The sequence below is a fragment of the Onychostoma macrolepis genome, chromosome 07 (genome assembly GCF_012432095.1).
Source record: "Onychostoma macrolepis isolate SWU-2019 chromosome 07, ASM1243209v1, whole genome shotgun sequence".
NCBI classification, from domain to species: Eukaryota; Metazoa; Chordata; class Actinopteri; order Cypriniformes; family Cyprinidae; genus Onychostoma; species Onychostoma macrolepis.
This window is the reverse complement of record NC_081161.1, coordinates 29,333,894-29,345,020: the sequence shown is the minus strand read 5'-3', so window position 1 is coordinate 29,345,020 and position 11,127 is coordinate 29,333,894. Positions and strand designations below refer to the sequence as shown.

Below are 11,127 nucleotides of genomic sequence, written 5' to 3'. Positions count from 1 at the left end.
TCGAGAGCGCGCTTAGTGAAGCGCACGCGCCATCTTGCGTTCATTTACAGTATTTGCAGAGGACGCCCAACAAGTGCTAAACACGTGTAGTATACTTAAATCACTTTATTTTGGCACGTTCTCGCTTTTATAAGATTGATTCATGATTATTCATAAACTTACTTTTTTCACACGGTTTCATGCAACTCATTCTGTAAACATTTGTAAACCAAATAAATAAGACGACCAAAAAACAATATACACAGGTGTTGTATGACATTATGACAGTAATTAAGGCAAATGCACGTGTGACCTTCTCATCTAAACACAAAGATATCCTAAACTAAGTGAATAACTTTTTAAAATATATTTTTTTTTATCATGAATAGACTGTCACATTTAACTTGCATATATTATGCATTGTTTTGGATACAACTTTGTATACAAATATAGCAACACAATTTTCAGAAAATTTCTGTAAACTGTATTTGTATTATCCATAAAAGATTGATGAATTACAGCAAAAATCACTTGACAGGCTAAAAATACATATATGTAGAGAATTTATAACATTTGTGAAATGAAAAGGTATGGCTCACAAAACGCGTAGTTAAATTGATAAGACACTTTAAAAACAGACAGACTCTTGGGACATAATATCAAGACGTTTGCTTGTTTTCAAACATGTGGAGTCCCTATAGGAGAATGATTGGCGCTGAGTTCATAGTGTTCATCAACAGTGCTACAGAAAGTATTATCCAAACATCTGAAATGTTGATGGGGCAGCTCAAAATGTTTGAACCAAATCTCTTTGCACCAGGTTAGTAATACAGCAGAGTTCACTTGTTTCAAAACTGTGATCTTATTATTTGCATGTATACACCATTAGAGGCCATTTCTTGGTCTTGACATGTATAGGAATATCCGAAAGTCTGTTTCACTGAATTAATTTGGCCCAGCACTACCGTATAATCAAATTAAGTTATCAAAGTCCCCGATTCATGGGGAGCTGATCACAAAAATCCAAATTAATCCAGTTAAGTGCATTTGTGCAGAAATTAGTTACAGAGAAACAGCATAATGAAAAAGACTAGTGTTCTCCTAATCACGGTTACAGATGAGTGCCTCAGATAAGTGATACGTGCAAACCTTGACAACTCTTGCAGAACAAGGTGATGAATAATGGCTTGAGTTTCTGATTTTTGAAGTATCAGACAACATATAGCAAGTCATTATAGAGCTTAATCTGGTAAAACCAATCCTTTCAACCAGATAATAAATCGGTTATATGATAACTCTGAAGCAATAAATATCCTTCAAGAAAACCAACAATAGTAACAATAATAATAAAAAATCATTACATTGTAATATGACACAGAACAACATGTGTGGGTGACAAGGTACCAGCATTAATTAAAAATAACAATAATAAAATATAAATATTATGTGAAACAATATAATACAAGCACTACAGAAATGATGACATTGTTTGATAGTTATTCAGCTATCAGTGTGTTTCATAAGAGAAAATATCCACTGTGGTATCCACGGGACAACAACATATTAACTGTTAAACCTCACATGCCCACAAAAAAATCTGGGGGAAAAAAAACAAAATACACTGTCTACATGTACCTCTTTCACAGCCAGACATACAGGGCAAAACATGCTGATTATGTCTTCAAAAAATATAACAGCAACAAGCTGGACAGACATAAAAGCTTATTGCCTTCTAAAACATTTTCAGTCTTTTAATGGTCATAAATGATTATTCAGAAGTTGAATTCACAGCAGCTTGCTTCGAAGGCAACCTGAGGAACAGCAGGCCACATTCCAGAGGGTTTGCAGCTGAAATTTCTGTGATCTGTCTCCAAGCCTTTCTCCTTTGCAAAAGTGCAGTTATATAAGTGCACTCCAGACATTTGAGAGAAACAGAGGAAAGTGGCAATATTTTCACACTAACCTCAAAGCAGAAAAGAGACCGTTAGGCGTGTAGGTCTTTATAAAAGTTCTGGCAGTTGTCTGGATGTGGGTAGGCAGTTTTTTTTTTTGCAATAAATGTATGAAGGTTTCCCCAAAGATTCGATTCCTCCATGCTTTGCAATGTATAGTACATGTGAGTAGTCCTGAGGGTTCAGGGATATTCAAATACTTTCAGAAAGCACCTGGTATTTACTTGGACTAGAGGGCAGCAGTGAGGCCGTTTCTGTGGACAGGCAGTAACTCTGGCTCAGCTGCATCTTGAGTTTCTCCACTTCGTAGTTGTGCAGGTATTCCTGAACCAGAAAGCGTTCACGCTTTATACGGGCCTTTACTTCTGTCGGCACATCTGGAATCAGCCACGCCACAAAGAATTTCACCACAAATACAACGTGCTGAGAAAGAGGAAACAGAGGAACAGTCATCATGTGTTCAAAGAACCAAATTTCCACATCTAAGTTTGTCAAATAGTAACTAAATGCTTAGCTAATACTTATGTCTTTCCATTGTTCCTGTATTTAGACTTCAGATGCTACAAGCAATGCTCATGACAAAGTTTTACCAAGATGTGCTGTGCTAATTCTTATGGACATCCTATTGTGAAATATTGCTACAATTTTAAATAATGTTTTTCTATTTGAATAATTTAAAATGTAATTTATTCCTGTGATGTTAAAGCTGAATTTTCAGCAACCATTACTCCAGAATACAGTGTCACACGATTCTCCAGAAATCATTGTACCAAGCTGATTTGGTACTCAAGAAATATCAAATGTTGAAAACAATTCTGCAACTTAATATTTTTGTGGAAACTATGAAGCGTTTTTCAGGATTCTTTGATGAATAGAAAGCTCAAAAGAACTGCATTTATTTGAAATACATTTATATGTTATAGTCATTTTAAATGTCCCTGCATATTCCACTATACAGTATCAACTCCTAAATTGAAATGAGAAGCACTTTGTTATGCAAATTTCTTACTTCCATAATGATAATGAAGGCTAGCTTAGCAGCCAAGATGTGCCAGAACTGCATGGTGTGTGTGTACTGCTTTTCATGCCCAGGAGGGTATCTGTAGTCCCGATACCTGAAGAAAAAAAATGCTCTTAATTTAGCATATAGATGTTTAGGTCTAATACAGACTATAATTCTCACTAGGCGGTCACACACCTGCATGTGATGGTAGAGCTGTTAAACCATAATGGGTTTTCTCCAGCTTCGGGTTGGTTATCTGCATGGATCTGAGAGATTTTGTAAATGGAGAGGCTGTCGTTGATGTAACCTTTCATAGTGGTCTCGTTGCCTGGGTGGTAGGCGTACAGATAGACCAAGCGAGGAATCATATCTGAGGTGAATGCCATGATGAAAGCCTCGAGTGCAAATGAGAAAGAAAGAAATAACAATAGATTTTAAGTATGGTGGAAAGAGTGTTTTGATTTTACTAAGCAATATCTTCCTTTTGTTAAAAAGGACATGATGCTGCTTATTAGTTAACTATATTTAGAATGAAGTTAAAGCCACATCCTGTCATTTTTACTGTGTTATGTAAAATTGGATGAGTCAAAACAGAATGCAGAACAAAACAGTTTGCATTTACATTTGTGACCACGGACAAGATGGCCACCACATTAAGGATCTCTTCCCACGCTCCAATGTTGCGTGCCTTCGCTGCCACTGGCCTTCTGAACTGTGTAGTAAACTTCCAAGCATCAACTCGCACCTCCAGGATGTTGTTGAAGAGGGCGAGAAGAGGGGCCAGTGGAAAAGAGGCTACGAATAGTGTTATGAAGCCAAACTGGATCACTGTAAAACACACAGGAAACAACTGGTTTCATTGATGAAGCATTAACAAATACTCACAGAAACCCCTGTCAAATCCAGCCACTTCTTTTCTTTGAGGCTGTTCTAATAGGAGCATAAAGATAAATCTTTACATTTATTTAGAAGATATTCATTTTATTTTTATTTTATGTATTCACTACCATTCAAAAGTTTGAGTAATATTCTTTGAATATAGTGTAAATAAAACCCATACACTTACATTATAAAAACAACAACATTATGAAAATGTCAATACAATTTAAAATAACTCTTAATATTTTTAAAAATATTATTCATTTCAGTGACTGAAAGCTGAATTTTCAGCAGCCATTACTCCAGGCTTCAGTGTCACATGATAGTCTATGCTAATCAGGTGCTGAAGAATCATAACTATGTATTTAACTATTGTATCAATGGTTAAAAATGGTAGTTGCGCTGCTTAATATTTTTATGGCAACTGTGAAGCTTTTTTTTCCCAGAATCCTATTGAGGAATAGAAAGTTTGAAAAAAAGAAGAGGTTTTTTTTTTTTTTTTTTAAATGGAGAGGTTTTTAACAGTAGAAGTCTTCACTGTCACTTTCCATCAATGTAATGCATCCTAAAAGAATAAAAATATTACATTTCTTTAAAAAAAAAAAAACACAACATTTTGAACAAGAGTGTATTATAAAATACAATTTGATTTAGCACAACTACATAAGCTATCTAAATGAATCATATAATTAACTGTTTTGGTATATGAACACCAAATAACTCCAACATGTATAACTGAGTAAAATCGTACCCATCTCCAGATACTCATAGAAGAGTCCAAACTGGCTAAAGTTCTGTAGATCGTGGTCCTGCTCCCATCTACTATATGTACTTTCTGGATGACTTCGCCCTTTCCTGCTGCCCCACCAGTTTCTGAGAAGTCTGTGACACAGGCACAAAAGACCTTAACTTTTTTTTTTTTTTTTTTTAAGATATGGATAGTGCTTAGAGGACAATTACTAAAAAACATGTGTGAAATAAATATGCTTAAAGGTCAAATTTCAAATGTAACGCTTACGGCAGCAGAGCCTCTTGGACGTTCCCAACCATTTGTTTTCCAGCCATGACGATAAGCAGCTGTGTGGTCAGCTCAATCAGACAGCCCCCAGGGGCACACTAAATTAAAATGCAAATTGTCATGTTAGAACTATTTATTCTAATATTCAACTGAAAGAACATTAGGTTCTCTGAAATAATTTCAGACAGTCTCACCTCTTCATTTCTCAGCTTGCTCCACTTTCCAAACATATAAGTGTAGTTTCCCGGATAACCCACAAACTTCCCTTTAAAGAAGGCCACATAGAAACAGGAAGAGTAGTAGTTCACAAACTGGAACATAAACATCTTCATGGTCAGCTTGTTCTCATACTCCAGATGGGTCTTGGGGATCTCTGAGAGTTAAAATAGAGGAAGACAGTAAAGTATTTTCCATACAGCTCAACAAACAGATGAGCAAATACATGAGCCATAATGTACAGTCAAACGGTCATTATCAGTAAACAAATGCACACGGTTTTGTAATTTTGCGATGACCATCTGACTGTACATTATCCAGCTTATTACATAGCTACTAAAATGTTTTTATAAACTATATTAATTACTCAAACTATAAACTTTATAAACCATTTTCCAGAGAGTGAAATGCATTTTACACGTCAAAGTCAACGAAACATATCTCAACTCTAATTTCTTGTGTGAAGTGAGAATGCGGTTTTCTCTCACCCATATCAGTGATCCAAATGGCCACATGCTCATAGAGGAAGTTGAGGATGAGGATAATGACAAAGTTGATGCAGGAAGCGGTGACAGAGGTGGCAAGTTGAGGGGTGATGAGAGATCCCACCAGCTGGATCTTACTGGTGGGGCTGTCTTTCATGACGCTGGCGAACGCTGCATAAACCGCTAATCTATAAGCGATTACTCCCATTATACAGGCCACTATCAAACACGTCTGACAAAACACAAAGAGAGGGAATGACTTTAAACGGATTGATCTTTGTTTAAATGAGCTAGCAAAGTGTAAGAAATTGGTTGCCAGGGAAAAAAGGACTAATATACAGTTTAAAAGGATATACAGTAACATTTGGCTGCAAAATGTAACTGACCAATCATTATAACTGACAACCTAATCTATATAATACAGTTGCACTGTTTAGCTTACTAACTCACCCAAAAGAGAACTGTTGCTCCAGACAGACAGAATCGGGCACACTTGCTGGGGAAAGGAAGATAAGGCTCCATTTCCTGTTAGCATGAAGAATGTGTCATTAGTTCAAGCACTATAATTAGACAAGAATTCAACTACTACGGTAAACTTACAAAAAATTAAAATGACTAGGATAAACAATATATAGGAGATATATATATTTTTTTTAAATTATATTGTGCAAAGATGCAATACATTTTTTAAGACATTTATAAATGTAACAAAAGATTTATATTTCAAATAAATGCTGTTACTTTGAACTCTCTATTCAAAGAATCCTGAAAAATGTATTACAGTTTCCACAAAAACATTAGGCAGCACAACTGTTTCAACACTGATAACAATAGGAAATGGTTCTTCAGCAAATCAAAAAATGGAAAAAAGATCTGCACACCGTTATATTCCCTTTATTCAAAATGTTTCAGCAAATCAACAAATTAGATTGATTTCTAAAGGATCATGTGACATTAAAGACTGGAGTAATGGCTGCTGAAAATTCAGCTGTGCAATCACAGGAATAAATTACATTTGAAAATATGTTAAAATACAAAAAAAAAAGAATTATTTTTAAAATCACAATAATGTTTCACAATATTACTGTTTTTACTGTATTTGTAGTCAAATAAATGCAGCCTTGGCAAAGTTAACATGAAATCTAAATTGACCCCATTTAGGTCAACTATCTTCATACATATTCTAGCTCAGTCCACAGAATCAAATATTTTTGCCACAGAATAAAAAATATGTTGCCTCTAAAGTCATTAAAGCTCATTAAAGACAACTCATCATTAACAAAAAGTATATTTGGACTACTTGAAGTTATTTGACATTATTTAAGTAGCATATCATGGCTACAACTGCATGTAGTGTAAAAATTTGAATTTATATTAAGAACATTTGTGACATGGAACAATAGTTAAAATGGTTGAATTCACAGCAAAGACCTGGGAGCAAGACTTTCCTTTGCCATAATTATGATGATATGTTAAATGAAGTGGCAAAAACCGGTTCGGGCAGAAGACAAATGCAAATATTTACTCAGATCATGCAAATTATTTGAAAGATATCAGACAGATTCTAAGTCACAAATCACCCCTGCAAAGGCTAGGCGTGCATTTGAAATCTGAAAAAACAATACACCTAAAACATCCTGTCAGCGGCAGCTCTTTGAAGTGCAGATCTTTAGCTTTTTAACAACTGATTTGTGGGTTTTCATCCTGCGCCCACAATTATCTGTTCCTTATGGGCATGTCTTCTATCATATTCTCATTCAACCAGAGCATTTATGAGGAACTAAACCATTAATTTGCATACTATTTACATTGCCATATGGAATGAAAAGTTTTATTATTATGCTTTTACTGATGATTTATTACTTCTATGACATGATTTTTTTATTTGCCTTCTGCCTGTCAACCAAAAGGACCTCAATTCTACCACTAGTTTCTTCCACTGTCGATTTCTCAAATATCCCAGACAAACTAATAGAAATTCTTTGAACTTAACTTGACCCTTCATTAGGTTTCATGTCATTTGTATTTTATTGCTCAAATAACTCAACCTATTCCCTTCTGAATTTAAGAGTAGCTTATGGTTTTGATTCGAGTGAGGCTTGTGAATGTTTAAAAAGTATGTTAGCTTCATGACTAACAAATGATGTTGATGCAGGATCATGCGTTTAATGTTTGCAGGTACCTGCGTGATGCGGTTGAGTCTGCGGCCTGTGCATTTCAACTCATACTCTGGCCTGATCTGTAGCTGCTGCTGTTCCTCCTCAAAGTCCACAAGGTCCCACTCATACTCCAGACGGGCCTGCCGCCGCTTCCAGAACTCCAGGAACAGGGTCACTGCAAAGCACCCAGGGGAAGAAAGCAAGAAACCCATTACTCGGGAGTATCATGCTCACATTTAATACTAATTCTATTTAAACCCTACGGTGTCACACAGTGTTGTTTTCTTCTTTACAATCAATTTACCCAAACAAGGTCTTACAAAACTTTAGCTAAATAAACTATTTCTAATTTATGAGTACACAGCGCACTGGGCACAGAAATATTCACACAGTGCTGATTAATCAAATCACTGCATAAGCAGAGCTCATTTTGAGGTCTGTGTTAAATGAATTCAGTGTTCAGTAAATGATAATCAACATGCACCACTGCCCTCAAGTGATTAAAGATACATTTTCAAAAAGCATACACAAATTATGCTCCTTCATTGTAGATTCATCTAGTAAACACATTCTGTGAAATTATGTGACAATATGAATACTTTAAAATCCTTCATGCACAGTTGCATATCTCTCTCATTAGTCATTAGATCCCGAGTCTGACTAGCAATATCCTTCTTACCACTACATGGAGCTATTGAGCTGGTATTTTAAACAATAAAAGTGCACTCACCCCAAATGCCCATGAACATGGCAAAGAACACAGTCCCCTCGTTATCAAACAGATGGGATTGCTAAAGAAAAAAAAAAAAAAGATTATTCTGTGATAAAGAAAAATCATTATTTATGGTTCAAACAGTGAATCCACAACGTTTCTCACCCAGGAGGACAGACATGTTGAGTTGAGTTTCCAGTAGCTGCACTTTTTATCACAGAGTGGACACATGACAATCATCCCACCGATATCTGGGTCACAGATCTCCTTACTGAAAACAGGGAGGGGGAGAGCAATGGAGAGAAACGCTACTGTAATTCAGAAGTGAATATGACCAAAATCTCAGTTCCCCTGTGACTGCATCAGTGTAGTAGAAAACAATATTAACACACCATGGAAAACTTGGGCACAAATTGATTACTCGGGTTTAACAAGAAACACTACATTATGAGCATGTTCCACAAACGTCTTTAGTTCTGAAAACTAGAAAAACAACACATCTAGGCTTTTTCATTTTTCAATTCTGAGAAAAATTCAGAAATGCAAGATATAAACTCACAATTCTGACTTTTTTCTTGCAATTCCGAGTTAACGTCACTATTCTTAATTTATGTGTCGTAATTGTGAGCCTGGACCACAAAACCAGTCTTCAGTGTCAATTTTTCGAAATTGAGATTCATACATCATCTGAAATCTGAATGAACAAGCTTTCCATTGATGTTTGGTTTGTTAGGATCGGACAATATTTGGCTAAGATACAACTATTTGAAAATCTGGAATCTGAGGGTGCAAAAAAAAAAAATCAAAATATTGAGAAAATCGTCTTTAAAGTTATCCAAATGAAGTTCTTAGCAATGCATATTACTAATCAAAAATTAAGTTTTAATATATTTACGGTAAGAAATTTACAAGATATCTTCATGGAACATGAACATACTTAATATCCTAATGATTTTTGGCATAAAAGAAAAATTGATAATTTTGACACATACAATGTATTTTTGGCTATTGCTACAAATATACCCCAGCGACTTAAGACTGGTTTTGTGGTCCAGGGTCACAATTGTGAGTTTTTTTCTCAGAATTCTGAATTGTGAGAGAAAGTGTCACAAATACCTTTCTTTATATAACATTTTTTTATTCTGTGGCTTCTAATACAGGCTTCTATAAACTTCATTAGATTTTTTTTTTAGATATAAGATACATTTGACAAAAACTATCACCTAACTACCTAACACCTATCAGAGGTTACGACAAAAGAATACATATATTGCCATCACATTCAATATAGCAATATTCAGTGTTTAACTGCAAAAACCATTACAATAATAAACAACAACTTCCTGTCTGATGGCTTAGCTTCTACAGTTATCAGGCAAATCAAAAAGTTATCATTGGTTACAAACTGCAAAGGGTTATTAAAAATGCATGCAACCACCACATAGTTTCAGACTATAGTGTGTTCGTTTGACCCATATAACCTGCCAGTGCTACTAACCTTGTGATGTTGTCTTCGTAACTAAGCACACCATAAACAAAACAGATCACTCCCATGACTGCAGCAAAAAACAGCATTTCCGTGTAAAAGCCCAGCCAGGCAAAGTAGATACCAATCTTCTCACCATAGTACTTCCTATGACAAAATACAAACAGGAAATGTAACACACTATGGTTTGATATTCTGCTCTTGAAAAGTGAAAATCATTTTGGACCAATCAGCAGTGTAATGAAGATGCATCTGCTCCAGATTTGTGCATGCATTGTGTCTGCAGTGTCCTCACTTGATCAGATTGAGAGGCTGCTCTTTGTAGAAGCAGAGAAATCGAGCCCAATATCTGTACAGATGATACCTCTCACTCTCACACTGCATGTCTTGTGCCGCCGTCCAGTACTCACACTGAGGAACAAACAGCAATCAGATGTTGACCAAAGATACAAGCACTTTTAACTAGTGCTGTCAAATGATTAATCGCGATTAATCCCATCCAAAATAAAAGTTTTTGTTTACGTAATGTGTGTGTACTGTGTATATATAAATACACACACACATGCATGTATATATTTCAGAAAATATGTTATGTTTATATATTAAATATATTTATATACAGTATAAATTAGATGAATATAAATTTATACATGTAAATATTTTCAAAATACATACTGCATATTGCAAAATACAAGTGCATTTATATATACATAAATATACACAGTGCACACACATACAGGTGCTGGTCATATAATTATAATATCATCAAAAAGTTGATTTATTTCATTAATTCCATTCAAAAAGTGAAACTTGTATATTATATTCATTCATTACACACAGACTGATATATTTCAAATGTTTATTTCTTTTAATTTTGATGATTAGAGCTTACAGCTCATGAAAGTCAAAAATCAGTATCTCAAAATATTAGAATATTTACATTTGAGTTTGAATAAATGACCATCCCTACAGTATAAATTCTGGGTATCTCTTGTTCTTTGAAACCACAATAATGGGGAAGACTGCTGACTTGGCAATGATCCAGAAGACGAACATTGACACCCTCCACAAAGAGGGTAAGTCACAGAAGGTCATTACTGAAAGGGGTGGCTGTTTACAGAGTGCTGTATCAAAGCATATTAAATGCAAAGTTGACTGGAAGGAAGAATTTGGGTAGGAAAAGGTGCACAAGCAACAGGGATGACCGCAAGCTTGAGAATACAGTCAAGCAAAGCCGA

The 11,127-nt window shown here is 35.2% G+C and overlaps 1 protein-coding gene across 4 annotated transcripts in view; it reads right to left on the bottom strand.

Moving 5' to 3' along the window:
- Nucleotides 1–90: 90 nt before the first annotated feature.
- The window catches only part of ano5b (anoctamin 5b), a 35,985-nt gene continuing 24,948 nt past the window's right edge, over nucleotides 91–11,127 (bottom strand). For all 4 annotated transcript variants that reach the window (XM_058782378.1, XM_058782379.1, XM_058782377.1 and 1 more), the window contains 14 exons: nucleotides 10,185–10,300; nucleotides 9,902–10,036; nucleotides 8,569–8,674; nucleotides 8,422–8,482; nucleotides 7,715–7,866; nucleotides 5,983–6,057; nucleotides 5,536–5,764; nucleotides 5,026–5,204; nucleotides 4,832–4,929; nucleotides 4,565–4,695; nucleotides 3,557–3,762; nucleotides 3,130–3,329; nucleotides 2,941–3,046; nucleotides 91–2,354 (listed from right to left, as the gene is read on the bottom strand). In XM_058782378.1, coding sequence (XP_058638361.1) covers nucleotides 2,124–2,354; nucleotides 2,941–3,046; nucleotides 3,130–3,329; nucleotides 3,557–3,762; nucleotides 4,565–4,695; nucleotides 4,832–4,929; nucleotides 5,026–5,204; nucleotides 5,536–5,764; nucleotides 5,983–6,057; nucleotides 7,715–7,866; nucleotides 8,422–8,482; nucleotides 8,569–8,674; nucleotides 9,902–10,036; nucleotides 10,185–10,300 — 2,025 coding nt within the window. In that variant the 3' untranslated portion in view covers nucleotides 91–2,123. The remainder of the gene's footprint in view (nucleotides 2,355–2,940; nucleotides 3,047–3,129; nucleotides 3,330–3,556; nucleotides 3,763–4,564; nucleotides 4,696–4,831; nucleotides 4,930–5,025; nucleotides 5,205–5,535; nucleotides 5,765–5,982; nucleotides 6,058–7,714; nucleotides 7,867–8,421; nucleotides 8,483–8,568; nucleotides 8,675–9,901; nucleotides 10,037–10,184; nucleotides 10,301–11,127) is intronic.